This window comes from Syngnathus leptorhynchus, chromosome 5, assembly GCF_054491065.1.
Source record: "Syngnathus leptorhynchus isolate UIUO chromosome 5, UIUO_Slep, whole genome shotgun sequence".
In the NCBI taxonomy this organism is placed as follows: domain Eukaryota; kingdom Metazoa; phylum Chordata; class Actinopteri; order Syngnathiformes; family Syngnathidae; genus Syngnathus; species Syngnathus leptorhynchus.
The window spans coordinates 16,211,681-16,226,862 of record NC_141199.1 but is presented as its reverse complement, the minus strand read 5'-3'; the positions used below and the strand labels follow the sequence as shown (position 1 = coordinate 16,226,862).

The 15,182-nt window shown below is 45.9% G+C and overlaps 1 protein-coding gene and 1 long non-coding RNA gene across 3 annotated transcripts; both read right to left on the bottom strand.

The window, feature by feature from the left end:
- Positions 1-172: 172 nt before the first annotated feature.
- smad1 (SMAD family member 1) lies at positions 173-8,191 on the bottom strand. Of its 2 annotated transcripts, none has more exons than XM_085912543.1 (8): positions 8,061-8,191; positions 6,781-6,852; positions 3,940-4,445; positions 3,086-3,325; positions 2,882-2,998; positions 2,376-2,600; positions 2,034-2,290; positions 173-1,960 (listed from the first exon to the last, which is right to left on the bottom strand). In XM_085912543.1, the coding sequence occupies exons 3-8, from the start codon at positions 4,337-4,339 to the stop codon at positions 1,817-1,819; spliced, it is 1,383 nt and encodes a 460-aa protein (XP_085768669.1). In that variant the 5' UTR covers positions 4,340-4,445; positions 6,781-6,852; positions 8,061-8,191; the 3' UTR covers positions 173-1,816. The 2 variants fall into 2 exon arrangements, with proteins under 2 accessions (XP_085768669.1, XP_085768670.1); XM_085912544.1 differs by lacking the exon at positions 8,061-8,191 and adding an exon at positions 7,755-8,018.
- A 3,227-nt stretch (positions 8,192-11,418) lies between these two features.
- LOC147057290 (uncharacterized) lies at positions 11,419-13,614 on the bottom strand. The gene is made up of 3 exons (XR_015066126.1): positions 13,493-13,614; positions 13,257-13,311; positions 11,419-13,141 (listed from the first exon to the last, which is right to left on the bottom strand). It is a non-coding gene; the product is annotated as an uncharacterized LOC147057290 (long non-coding RNA).
- Positions 13,615-15,182: the final 1,568 nt, after the last annotated feature.

Genomic DNA, 15,182 nt, shown 5'->3' with positions numbered 1-15,182 from the left:
GTGGGGCACTGGTTAGCACGTCCGCCTCACAGCAAAATTGATAAACGGTGACATTTTACACCAATAGATGGCAGCAGAGGCCCATTTTTCTTTTGGACTCAATATACGTATATTGTACAATATACATATATTGATACATAAATAAAGACAATACTAAGCACTGAAACACACTTATTTTAATACTCCAGTAGAGTCTTGATATTCATGGAATAAAACTGCTTTTCTGGGAGTTTGACCAGGCCAAAAAAGTGGAAAAACAGCAACATAAAAAGAAGAGGCAACATGTGAAAAGTGCGGACAAAAACAACAACAAGAATGTATGGAGTACAACACCTATCAAAGAAAGTAAGAACAGCATATTTTATTTAAAAAAAAAAATGATATGGGTGGGCCTTTTGTGAAATGATTTCAATTCGAATATTTTCATGTAACAGTCATCCATGATGTGTCTTTAGTTTTGTTGAATACAGTACACGCTTGGCCACGTCAATGCGCCGTCTAGTAATACACTAACCAAACTACGCGTGGCCAAACCAGACAACACAGCACCATTGTCTAAAGATGAAGATATCTAGAAACACTATTTAAACCTAAGTCCATGGGGGGAAACCACAAGAATAAAACATGAGCAACATTTACTTAATAGCGGAAATGCCTTTTTCGTGCAATGCCCCCCCCCCCCCCAAATGTCCCTAATATTCTCTTGAGGAAATGCTTGAAATTTCACACTGGTTATCCTTTGAGTCTCCTTACACGACAGAAGGAAATTCTACATCAATGTCTTTGCACTGTAGTGTCCGACTGCAATTCCAGTGACCTGGAATGTCGCACAAAATTAAATGCTTGTAACAACGCGTGTATGGAAACGCAGTTCCACCATGCAGGACGGTTCAGTTTAGGAGCAGTAAATCCTGAGCTGGCCTTTTTGTGAAGAGAGCAATTGTAGCTGTCCAAAATTTTGCATTTGTCCGGTTGGTGTGTGTCAGCCATAACCTGCTTGGCTGGGTTCTGTGTGAAAGGCAAAGGAGGGTGAATGCCAGGCTTTGACGGAACCTCCGTGTAAAAGAGCATTTTGGTTGAACGAAGAAGTATGGACGGCATTTTCGGTATTGAGCCAGCGTCAGAATCTGTTTACGCACACTACTAGCGCTTAATTTACACTACTTAACTATTCTTACGCGTTCAAATGTACCTGTGGACGAAACAGCGAAACTTGAAGTCTTCACTCTCGCCCGCATCCGTTTTCACGTTTGTCCTTAGCCGTTAACAAAAATCATACGGTACAACATAGTGCACGTGGAGCCTTTGTCCACGTTGCGCAACTTGTCTTTAACAGGAACAAACGGCAGCTGTGGAGGGAATCCAGCATTTCGTCAGGGCGTCATACCGCAACTGTCACAACTTGACAAACGGCAAAGCCGAGCTTGGCGTTAACCGCTTGGAAAAGGAGGGAATACGTGTACGGGGGCATGCAAGCAACGACGAGAAAAAAAAGGAGACGAGTTTGGGGAGGACGCCTGCGTTCACCAAGAAAGAGTGTGACGCTTGGATTATTAGTGTTGGTCACAAAGATCAAGTTTCTTCCAGTTGCATGATGCTCTCTCTGCTCACTCCTCTCCCAGTTTGGGTTATGTGCCCACAAGTCCTTCAAGTAGAAAACCCAGGGAGACAACCGGCCTCCTCGGCAGATCCCAGATCAGCCGCTTGCGCTTCAATCAGACAGTTTATCGAAGCGAGGCAATGGGCCGTCGACTGGTCTGGGATCTGCTCGTCTTGCCACCTGGGCGAAAACGGCCGGGCTGACCCCGAGGAAGGTCTAGGACACGGACGATATGGGGTTGTGGGGGGAGCCCATCTGCGTTAACACCTTGTCCAACCACTGCAGGGGACCGTGGAGGTGGATTTCGATCCAGCAGGGGGTGCTGGTCACATCCTGGCGGTGATACTCGGCACCCCAGCCCTGAAACGTATTAGATTCTCTTTCATTGACTGACTTCCTGGCAATATGATTATTTTTGCGCATGAGTACCGACCTTGACGAAGCTCATGCGGATGGTGCACATCTTGGTGAGCTCGTAGACAGCCTCGAAGCCGTGGTTGACCGACTGGGCCAGCAGCTCGGCGAACTCCTGGTTGTTGAAGATCTTCAGGCTGCAGCCGCTGGGGATCTTGCAGACGGTGGTGGGATGGAAGCCGTGGTGGAAGTTGCAGTTGCGGCTCTGGACGAAGATGCTGCTGTCGCTCAGGCACTCGGCGTAGACCTCGCCGCCGACGTAGTACAAGTGGACGCCTGAGCGGTGCGCGGGAATCAGAGCGGTTAAATTGATGGATTTGGTCTCATGACGGCCGCTGGAGCGGCATTTTGGGTCCCGCACCTTTGCCGATGTGCCGCCTGGTGTTCTCGATGGTGGAGTTGCGGTTGACGTTGGAGAGCAGACCCAGGCAAAAGCGGTTGCGGTTGTTGGAGGGATCGGTGAAGCCGTCGACCAGCACGCTGGTGGACGAGGCCTGGAAGGCCTCGCCGACGCGGTTGTTGAGCTCGTAGTAAACGATGGAGCACCAGTGCTTGGGCTCCTCGTAGGCTACGGGCTGCACATCCACTGCGGGGAACACGAGCAGAGGTCATGCGCAGGCACGCTTTTGGAACAAAACAAAGACGACTTGTGACTCATCTAACGTCAGAAGAAGTGTTATGCACTGCACTTAATGTACTTGAAAGTCTGTGGATTGTTTTTGTCAATTGTTTTGAAATTGTTTTCAAAATAACGTTTTTGAGTGACTTGAGTTAGTACTTTTTGCATTTTGGAAGAAAAACGATCCAACCCTAACTAAATAAAACAAATGAAATGACAACTTTTGATGTTGTTGTGGCTACAATCACCTCCCCGGTTGTTAGCCTCGATCGGCAAAGGTGGCGCCAAGAGGTTGGTGTCCATTGGCAGGGGGCAGTCTTGAGTCATCTGCTCCTCTGGGGGCATGTAGGCAGGAGGAGGTGTCTCTGCGGCGGAGGCAAAAAAAAAAAAAAATTAGATGCCATGTGGAGGGAAAGGAGGGAAAGGAGGCAAAGCGGCGGCGAAGGACTCACCCGGCATCTGAAAGGGGCTGCCGGGGTCGGAGCTGGACGGCGAATGCGGGAAAGTGGCGTTGCTGCTGTTTCCGGGCGAGTGGGGGAAGGGCACCGGGTTGGCCTGAGCGAAGGACTCGGGGAAGGTGGCGTTCTGGGGCATGTGCGGCTCGTTCTGCTGCAGTGGGTTGCGGAAGCGAGGCAGCATCGTGTGCTTGGCGTTGAACTCGCTGTTGCGCGGTACCAATACGGGGGGCAGCACTGCAGACAAAACGGTCAACGCAGTTGTGACGGGACGTGAGCTCTTGAAAATTGACTGGTCAACAGCTGATGCGGAATAGTGCAAATTGATTGTGTGTGTGGGGGGGGGTCATGTGGACACACAGGTGGCTGTGGGTTTGAACGGCGTCTGCTGCTAAAACAAAAAGTGTGCGAGGTAGGCTGCAAGTCTTTCCTGCAATTGTCCGGCGACGGTGGTGGACTTTCCGCTCCAAGCATTCTCCAGAAGGAGAAGGAAAAAAAAAAAATACACAACCCTATGTTTGTGTTCAAGGATCAAACAAGGTTTGATTTATCACACAGATAAGGCCAATTATCGAAACAAAAGAATGCGGCTAAGGTTAACCAAGGCGAGTTTGGAAACTCAACATACGCTAAAGCTATTAGAGTGAATGAAACGGCAGATTTACTGGAAGAAGATGAGAAGCAGCCATTTTGCCACTTGTTAATCCACCAAACTCCATCTTCTTGACATCTACATAATTCTCCCCTGTGTCCAAACTGGGACACAGAGTTGAGCGCTTGGCGCTTGCTAGCAGCCAGCCCGCTATATGCACGCGTCACTCGTTCCCAAAAGTGAGTTTGAGCGTACTGACCTGGGCTGTCCACCCGTTTGTAGTGATACGGGTTGATGCAGACGTCCTTCTGCTTGGAGCCGAAGGGATACTCGCAGCACTCCAGCGCCTTGAGCTCGTGGTGGGACTGCAGGTCGGGCCAGCGCCACACGCGGCAGTAGATGACGTGAGGTAGCCCTTTCCTGTGGGACACCTGCAGCCGGCCGTCCAGGGAGCGGGGGATGGTGACGCAGCTGCTGGGCTGACCGGGGCAGCTGAGCGCCCGCTCCAGCTCCTCCATGGCGCCCTTTTTCTTCTTCAGCTTCTTCACCAGGGCGTCCACCGCCTTCTCGGCCCACTTCTCCTCCTCGTCGCCTTGCTTCCAGCCCAGCAGGCGCTTGACGGCCGGGCTGGTGAAGGAGAAGAGCGAAGTGACGTTCATGATGGACGGGGGGCGGCCCTCGCGCCCGCCTTCTCCGGGTGGAGCGGCAGGGGGAGGGAGAGATCCTTCAGGAGAGTATCACTGGGGGAGATAGTCCTCAGATTTTCTGCAAGAACACATCATGGAGATCAGTATCTTAAAATGGTGTATCGACTATGAACGGATGGCGACACCACGTCGAAATCTTGTGAGCGACAGCTGCAAATATGCCACGTGGATTCTTTTTCAACCGACTGACTCGAGTTATTTTGGGTGAAGGCCAAATTTTTTCGCTTCTACTGTATCTCATTGAGATAGCAAAAGAATGCTTCGGAACTATCAAAGGAAGTCCAGCGAGCGGCCCGCCGAGGAAAATATGAGCGACCCCACCGCCGACCGGCAAACACTCGGCCCGAGTAGGACAATAAGGAGGAAGCGCGCGGTTAAATCTGTCCATTCGTTTGACTCTCGGAGGAGCCATTCGCTAGCGAAGGAGGGGGCGGACGGGGGGTGGGCAAAGACCACAGCTCTTAAAAGAGAAGACGGTGTGAAGCTCTTTGTCATCTTTTTACATTTTCTGCCACCGCAAGCGTGTTGATAAATGCGCAGCGAGTGACTCACGGCTCACAGCGCATCACTGACAGTAAAGCCGGGGCTATATTGTATTTCCCACCGGCAGGATGATTAAGAATGCCCCCTTAGTTATTCTCGGTCCCGTCAGATTATGGGATTAAATTCCGATTGCTATCTTTGTCGGGCGGCACGCGTGTAGACGAGGCGGTAATGACAAACGTGGGGGGGTTAAATAGGGCGGGAGCAGGTGCTTTTTACAGGGTGTGTTGGTCACTTGCTAAAATAACGACCATCCTGACAGGAACGTTGGAGCTACGTTTAGCTCGGCTTCCGAAATGACTGTCTTGTCTGCGCAAACTCGCAAGGAGAATGTGCGTCAAGGGTGTTTTTGTGCCTCAAGCCGATTCTGAACAGATGCCGAACGTGTTGGGAAAAGTCGGGGAAAGAAATTGCTCGCGGGCCGTGTGGGACGAGACTATCAGCACCGCCGCGGGTGGAGCAACAGGAAACAGATGCCGTGGTTGTGTCTGCGTGTCTGTCAGCACCATCACAACGTTTTGCTGAGCATTGCAGCTTTTTTTCCCACAGGTGCGGGGTGACCTGTGTGGGGGGGCCACGTAATTTTGTAAGAATGACTTAGCGTTGTTGCTAAACTTCACAAGCGATACAGTAAAACGTAGACATTTCCAGCATTCCTCTTAATACACAGAATAAGCAACTCTGTCCAACAATCAAGTGACTTACAAAGTGGCGCTTTTAACCCTATGGGACGGTGGCAAAAAAAAAAAAAAGTGCTGAGGTAAGCACATTTGTTTCTGCGCACGTTTGAAGATTCCAACAAAGGGCCGCAGTGTAACATCTGCAGCACACTTCCGCGTCCTCTATTGTGTTGCCGCTGCAGCTGGCCGCCCCATACATCTCCACCCGCCCTCGGTCTCTTGCAGGCCCTGATATGTGTTCGCCAGTGTTATCTGAGAGCCATTCGAAATGTAAATAGGGCATTTTCCTCCTGTTCTATTTTTAGAAAAGTGCGCTTGGTCATTTGCTGCAGAGCGTTTAACAGAGCAAAAACAAACTGCTTTTTGCTTTTCTTTCCTCTGGTACCTCAAACTCATACAGGAGCTGTTCCACTAAATGCATACAGGTTGTGGAGCCAAAACTGACTCCAAACCACAACCACAACAATTAGCATACTGTCAATTAAATCGCTCAGGTTTGCCTGCGGCATGTGAGTAAATGTTACGCACATGCCAACGGCAGCCATGGCCTTCCTTATAAAAGTTTACGTTTACGCCACAGCCTCGTAAAATACACTCCGACATTGGCAACAGCAACACGGGCGGCGCATTCGGAGCGGCGCACGAGCCCCGAGGATCGCTTTGCGCCGCTCCAGTGTCCGCTAATCAATTTAGGCCCGGCTCTGCGCGGGACGATGAGGCACTAATGATGCTCTCCAGCCGTCCTCCAAGAAAGGAGGAGGAAGGGGAGGCGCATTATAAAGAAGCTACATTATTTATCAGCTGGGTCCTGGACTGGGCATCCATTAGCCCCCCGCTTAAGGGGGTCACCGGAGTGCAGGAAGAGAGAGCGATGGCGGCAGAACAGCTTTTATGTCGGCGTTAAGCAAAAGTGACAGTAATGACACACATCTTACGCGCTAAGCGGGGATCGCTACTGATCTCGGCCACAAAGATCCTTCGAACTACAGCTGGGCGATTGTGGAAAATAATCGATTGATATTGAAATTACGATTAATAAAAATAATCATTCCTTGATTTCAAAACTCAGTGCCAAACTTACAAAGAAAAACCAGATAATGAATCAGTTACAAGTAAAATAAGAATATATTAAAATAATAGCAATGAAGATGAATAAATTCAAATCAATACCTGCTGTTTCTGCTGTGTTCGCCTTGGCCTCTTGGGGGCAGCGTCGTGCGGCGAATGCATGTAGATACACCTCTAAAATAAAAAGTAGAACTAAAATAAGTCATTTTTCACACATTAGGAAAACTATCCTAATAATGATCAGAACATTATCAACATCGACGTTGGGATCAACCCACAAAACTCTACGACACGACGTCGGTGTTTATCAAGCCAGCTATTCCGACCACGCTTGGCACTGGTCACGGGAGTTAGCATCCTTAGGAAGGACACCTCAACGCGACACATGGCCGCCGGCGTACAATATCGTCTAGCAAATGTTGCGACTGCCTCGCTCCATGCCAGAATGCCACAAACCTACATTCGCATTGGAGTACATTTCCAAATATTTCGTTTTAGTTATTCCAAGACAATTGAATGCGATTTCGACCACAAAGGACAACGATTCGGTGATGGAAGGTCAAAATGTAGGTTCTTTCAGTAATCTGATATGTCACCTTCAATGATGTCAGTGCTCGCACACTAATTCCCTGACACATGATGAACACGCACAAGCATGGACGTGTATAAAAAATGTGCGCCAAAGTCCAATTCATCCCAGAAAATGGCACAAAATTGAATCTTTTTTATCACAGACAGACAGATAGACAGATTTGATAGACAGATTTGATAGATAGATAGATAGATAGATAGATAGATAGATAGATAGATAGATAGATAGATAGATAGATAGATAGATAGATAGATAGATAGATAGATAGATAGATTTGACAATGATCCATGTTGCCATCCATTTTGTATATGAATCATAATGATTGATTACTTTTCACGTGAGAATCCATTTTGTCTACGCTAAAAGGGTTTGCGATTCCATAAATAAGGATTTCCAATCATAAATAAGCCACAGACGTGCGTTATATAGGTAATTAAATCAACCTGTCTAGAAAGGTTATAAGTGTAAAACTAAAAGTAAATACCGTGTGAGCTGACTTGAGTTTTTTTGATACATTGGAGTGTTGCTGGGAGGTACTCAAGTGACTTTACACACAGTAGAAGACTCGCTGTTATCGATGTTACTGTATCAAAATGTCACTTTAATTGACTTTAAAATGGGGATAAACGTGCAACTATGGAGGCGGGGAAGAGGGAAAAGTTTCGAGTGGGAACCGTTAACGCTCTACTCTCGTACACAATCGCAGCACAAACGACGGGGAAAAGAGAAGAGCGAAAAAGACGAAGATTTGAAGTTAGCACAAAAGCATTTGAAAGAAAGTTGACGTTACCTTGTGCCAGTGTTGATGCGGCGGGCTTATCGTCTCCTCCACTCGAAGGAGCTCCTCGCGGCGGCGTGATTCGGCCTGGCGTCAGCCAGTCGCGGGGCCTCATCACCCTCCGCCCCGGTGCCAGTATCACGCCGCCGGGCCGCCTCCGACAATAACAAGACCTACTTTTTTTCCATACGCAACTCGAAAGCTTGTCGTCGTCTCATTCATTCACATCGTGCAAGTTATGCAACTGTGGCTCTGTCTTGTGGCCAAGTTTTAAGTGGTTGGCCCTGTTTTGGAGTCTTTTCACTCCTCCCTTTTTCGCGGTTAGTCACCGTTTTCAAAACATAAATTTAAATGTGGGATGCGCATGTGGTTGTCTCATGTTTTCACTCATTTTCGAGCTCACATTGGAATAAAAACAATGCAAAGAGCATTCCTAAAATTGATATGTGATGTGCATAATCTTTTTATGATCTTAACTGTCTTTCAATGGGCATTCAATGGGCTGGATGAGTAGAATATGAAATTTCAATTATGATTGATCCAGTCACAGTTTTGATGCAGGATGTCTGTCACAATTTGTAAAAACGTGTTGACAAGTGTGAGAGTTTAAATATATGCAAAGAACAGTCTTCTTTATTCATATTCATATTCACATTCACTGGATTGTCATCAAGTCTGGATAATAATCCTTCGCTATCAAGACAGGACATTTCAAAGCATCTCATTAATAATGCAGGCAAATGCAAGAAAATCAGCCTGGGTAGGGGAGCCTGGATTTGTCCGCCTGCCTTGGAAATGAGCCAAATCAAGGCAGACGTGTACATTTTCTCAACTTATTTGTTATTGTTTTCCTCAATCAAATATAATATAACTTAACATTATTATTAATGGTTGTCCTGTGTGCATCAAAAATATCTTATTGTCTTTGTGAAAGGTCAAAATGCAGCGGATGGGGTGCATCAGCAGATAAAAATTATTTTTAAAAAGTGAAAGTTATTTTTTGAAATGATGCTTGGTGATAAAAGAAAAACGTACTTCTTGGGAGTTCACTGCAGGGAGTTGAGGGGAACTAGTTTCTCTCGGGGGCGCGGAGGCGCTTGCTGCACATGACGTCACGCCACTGGCGACAGCATGTCTGAGTGAGGCGGGAACTCGCTGCACGTGAAATTTAAAAAAGGAAAAAAGAAAAAGGAGCAAGGACGAAGAGGAGCAAGACGATGCTCAACATGATGAGAAGAGGACATCATCTTTAAATCTTAAGTTTAAAATGGATGTATGTTTTATTTTCTATTTTTGAAGAGTTCCGCTATGACAGAAAAAAACACAATTTTTTACACTTACATCCTACAAAGTTGTAAGAAATCCGATTCAACGAACAACCTATTGGATCCGTTGACTAGAGAATAAAACTTGAAGAAAATCCTACAAAAAGCATAGAATTGACCTTAGTTTTTGCACAAAACGTATAAAATATAAAAGTATAAAATTATCCAATAAAAACATTTTGTATCCAATTGTTTTGTGAGTTTTTAAGTCTTTTTAATCAGAAACACAATTTATTTATATTACGTTTGTGATTGAGGGGAGCCATTTCCTTCAAAATGACTGTTCGTTTTCCAGACAACTCACCAGATTCGTTGCTGGCTGTCCAGACAATGCTGTATGCTTCTTCATCTAAATCCCATGTTGTAAAATGTGACACCCTTGAGAAGAGCATTGACGCCCGAGTTAGACCCCCATGCAGAGGGTGGTCTTTCCCAGTGTAGGGTGGGAAGCCTCCGAGTGACAGCAGCTGTCAAGTCATATGCCGGCAGGGACAACAAACACAGTGCAGCTGCCGTTCAAAGAAGTCTGGACACTACTGGGAGTGAAGGGGGGGTGCAGAGGTTAAACCAGCATTGGGGTCACAGGGCGGTGCTGCACCTGTATCTTCTTTATCAGCTGTCCTTCACACTACAGGTGTGAATCCTGTAGTTATTATGTGTAGTCTATATTCATTTTATTTATATATATATATTAGGATACAATAGCTAGTAGTAACACTGCGTACCAAATTAGCTCAATGTTTTATATTTAGCAACACTATTCAATTGTGTGGGCCATCTATTTCTAAACTCATCCCATTGTGAATGTTTGAATTTCGACTGAGTCCCAGGGGGATGGGAGGGACACAAATGATAGCTGAGGATGATGTCACCCATCTTTAAACCATGCCTGAGGTCATGTGACCAGAGTAGATGATGGATGACAGTGGGATAGCATCAAGACACATGAGTGCTGTGCGGTGTCATGTGTTGCTCGACAAAGAACATCCCACCAGGCACTTCAATATGCTTGTACCAATAAAGAAATGTGGCAGCCACACTCATTTGACTTGCAAAAATGCAAAAATATTTACATCAATGAAACAATCTGAAAAAAAAAGAAAAGAAATCCACAAATAGGTGAATATGTGGATGCTGAAGCTCGAGTTCACTGTATTGTGTAAAATCAGCATCTGGAAAGTCATTTTATATCAATTGTAACAAACGCTGGGCAATGTTCTTATTATTGACTTGTCTATTGCGCCCTCTTGTGGCGAAACGACGACAGTGCGTCTATATATAATTAACACTTGATGGCCTTGTAAGTAGTAACTCAATGGTGCCACGGGGTGTCGCCATTTCATCGCCTTGTTATAAAAGTTGGAAAAAGCGCTTCATTACTGTTCACCAATAGTGATTATATGCACCACCAGCGTATGACCATAAGATGTCAGTATTGTACCTGTGAAAAAGTGCCCTAAATGGGAGCCTTCTGTTCTCGGTCATGTTGGCAAGCACCTGTTTGGACTCCTACGAAAAACACTGGAAAATCTAACACAGCTTGCCAACTGATGTAAACACTGCTGTCATTTTAATCCCAATAAAAACGCTCGACGTGCACGCACGGAGGCCAAGTGAAGAGTCATATATCTGCTATCATCAAAACCTCAACAATGCAGTGGTTTGAGTTGTTCATTGTGGTCCAGCAATCACAGAATATATCAACAATAATGGTGTTTGTGTGTAAACATTCCCTGTCAGTCCGTGGATGTGAAAGAAAACAATCCACGCGAGGAGGTTTGGAGCGTGCCGCTGTGATTGGGGTGGGCCAAAGTGCACACGAAGGTAACGTAACACATGAACACCCCCCCCCCCCCCCCCCCCCACACACACACACACACACACACACTACTGAAAGGGAATTGGCTGCAGTTAGCGAGTGTGATTGCAGCGTTTGGACATGGCTGCCAGCATGGCCCAGTCTGTGGGTGGGCATATGCAAATCTCGCGAGACTTGAATTTATGAGACTTGAGAGACTTCAGTATTGCTCACAAAACATCAGTAAATCTGCCACCTCTCCCTTTTCTTTTCTTCCGTCAAAATTTGCCAATGAAAAAAGTTTGCTCGTCTTTGGGGGGGCACAAATGATTGTGCCCCGCCAATTCTGCCGAGCAACAAGTGTCCATATTGAAATTGATGTTTAGTGTCAACAAATTCCATTACTATTGAGGATCCGTCCGAGCAGCTCCTTCTTGGGTTCTAAGATGGATCTTCTGGCAAGAGGAAAGTGGAAACACAAGCTATTTCTTCCCTCGTAATTGGCGCACAAAAGGAGGAATAAAGTGCACTTCTTTGGTCCCTCTCACTTCCCTTCACCTTGTCCTGAGTGGGGCATTCCTCCGTATCTTAAGCAGGGGGAAATCTTTCCTGCTTCATCCGGGATAATCCCATCCCTGAACAAGGCGGCGCGGCTCTCGTATGAAGAACGATTTATTCGCGGTGAATTCCGGTCAGGTCAAGTCTCCCTCTTTCATGTTTTTCTTTTTTTTTTCCCCCCGGTGTAGCTGTGGGGGGTAACTTGTGTGTTCACTTCAAAGACATCAAGCGGATTGGAAACATGAATTAAGGTCACTGATAAACGGTAGCTTGATGTTTGAGAGTGTTTTTGGGGGCCCGATTGAGGCCAGGGGGGTGGAGGGGGGGGGGGGTCACACAGGAGAGCGTGCGGAGTCCATGTAATGTGATTTAAAAGTGACTCAGAGGGCACGGCCAAGATAACAGGAAGTTTTGATTCTAAAGTGGCTCCTTAGAGTCATTTGAAGGGGCCCCGGCATGAAATTCAATATTTATTAAGGAATAAATAAATGGAATATATTTATGTTACAGTACATTTTATTTATTTGGAATGTATGTATTTTTTAAGAATGTTAATTTATCTTGGTGTAGATTTTTGACGGCTGAGCAAAAAATAGCAAAAAGTTTCCAGCTCGCACTCACCACTTGTTGTCTAAGTGTTTTTTTTTTTTTTTTCTTTTTCCTTCCCGGGTAAATAAAGCAGTTTTCTGGTCAGAATTACACCCTGTCTTGGTGTGAGGTCCTTTTCAGCGAGGGAGGGGTGTGTGCGTGGGGGGGCTGCCTGCTTGCTTTTATCTAAAATGTTTTCTATTTCTGCCTTTTGGAGAGACACTTTGGGCAGAAAGAAACCAGGTTTTTCCTGCTTTTTTCCGAGGGCGCGCTGGGGACTTTTCTCAGCATTGTGGTGAGATTTATTCGAGGAGGCTGCATTTTTCCCTGATTTGCCTCTTTGTTCTCGGTAAGTAGTTCCAGGTCTCCCCTCGACTCCCCCAGCCCCCCAACCCTGACTCTCACACACTCACACACACACACACACACACGTTTTCTTACTGCCTGCTTGCGTGCATGTGTGTACGTGTGTGTGTGTGCATGCATGTGTGTGTGTGTGTGTGTGTGTGTGTGTGTGTGTGTGTGTGTGTGTGTGTGTGTGTGTGTGTGTGTGTGAGGCGGGACACGTTGTGACACCTGCTGTTGGGATGAATAGGGTCAGTGGCAGGGCCCTCCAGCAGCTGCTTGTTCTCACCGCGAGACCCCCAACAAGCAGAATGCGACGCCCCCTAGCAACAGCAACTCTCATTACACTTACTATTATTATTATTATACTGAAGACAGAAATATACCATATATATATATATATTTTCCCTCCCCTGGGGAGTCTGCGCTTTTGTTTTCTTAATTTTTGTCAAGTTGTTGCACCTCCCTCGAAGGGTCTCCTGGAAAGGAAATTCTAAAATTGACCCGAGATCAAACATGAAACAATAATTGCTGTTCTCCCGACACAGGAAGAGCCTTCCAGACGGAGCTCTCCGGTTGGCGGGTGTTTCTGACCTGTCTATGCTCTGTCCCCGTCTTTCTTTGAGTCCAGCTGGCTTGCACCTGACTTCTGAAAACATTCCCGCCCGTGGCAGAAGACGGTGAGGTATGAAAACTTCAGTTTGTGGTAAGACATTACAAAAGCGATACTATGAATGTAATCCTTTTGTAAATGTGTGATTAAAAGGATTGCTGGTACTTGATAGTGAGCCCCACACACACACACATATGACATCATAAATTTACAGTACCTATGAAAGTAGTCCAGCAGGTTTTGATTTGAGTGCTCTTCTGCTAGGTCGTTCGTTGTCCTCTGAGGAGGAGTGGTGGTTGTGGCCTTGGGGGAGGTTACCTGGTCTAATTGCAGGGTGCTGGAGGTGAAAAGGTGTGAGCCTGCAAAATGAAAGACAAGCTAAAAACTCATAAAAGTTTCATAAAACACGAGACCCCAACACACACACACACACACACACACACACACACACACACACACACACACACACACACACACATACAAACAAAACGGACACTCAGAGGACATTATTACAATTGCACTGATGTTTTTGCACGTGTGCTTGTTGGAGACAAGCAGGTGCACATGAAAAGAAAAATGTGAGTTGGTACAGACAAGGAGAGGAAATAGCAGAGCAAAGTGCCCACCAAAGTGGTCTGGATGCTTTAAAATGACATGCAGGATTGGGGTTAAGGTTGGGGGGGGGGGGGCAAAAGCTCCAGGGGAACACTGTAATGTTGGAGGTCCACCAGATGGAGAGCCGCATATATTTTTCCCCCCAAATTATGATTTTTGCTGTAATTTTTTTCATCATTAGCACTATTTTTGTCAAATGTTCCATATATTTATTTTGTTTTTTAATAATATTCTCTATAAATCCAACGAATTTTTTGGGTAAATTGATTATTTTGGTTGAAATCATGATTCTTTTTGCATGATTTTTCTTTAAAATCCTAATAAATTCACTGTGCTGGGCCTTGCATTTCGCACAATTTTTTTTTTCTTCAAAATCTTCATATAGAACGGACTCCTTTTGGTAATTTCAACATCTGTAATGATGTAGGAGACAACGTACTTGTGTTTGCCGCCTCCTTGCCTTTTTTCCTTTGGTGGTTTGCATCAGCGTGTTCTCCGTGCCGCTAGCTCGCTCACCCGCCACGGCAGCAGCCTTTGGACACGGAGCTTTGCACAGATTAGGATGCGACGCAGGCGGGCAGGCGAGCGGGCGGGCGGCCCCGTGTACCAAAACAAGGATTAGCGCTGTGGCGAAGGCGGCGCGAAGAAAAGCGCAGCGCCAAGAAACAAGTGAATAGGCAATAATTTTCTCCGTGCTGTTTACGCGTCTCCACTTTTGGAACGGATTTATTTAGCGCTCATTTTTGGAACCTGATTGAAAGCCTTTCAGTCATTGTGTGTGGGTTTGAAATTTTGTTTTTAAAGCGTAGCCAACTTGGCAGGTTAGCATGTAGCCCAAAGTCTATTACAGTGCAACCTTCTGAGCTGAAATTTGTCTTTGAATTGGGAAGGGAAGAGAGATGTTAGCTTAGCATGTAGCATGTCAACTTCTCTTAACGTACCTTTTGAGTTGTCCTTCATTGAGATCCTCAGAAACTCGTAACAAATTTGAAGCATAGCATACTTGTATGTTCTGTCCGTAATATAAAAAAAATATTTTACAGGGGTCAAAGGCTCTATTTTGCACATCTTGGCAGTTTAGCATTGAGAAATAAATGCTATCTGTCTTAAATATCGTCAAATTTGGGTTTCAGTTTATTTATTTATTTTTTAAATTCAAATTTTAAGGTATAATACATATTTTTTTTATTTAAGAAGGTTTCGTACAAAGCAACAAACTGTCAGTCTTACCTGTGGTCCAAATCTCAGCGATGGGGGTCTTCACTTGACAGATTGGGCCTCAGCGGGACATT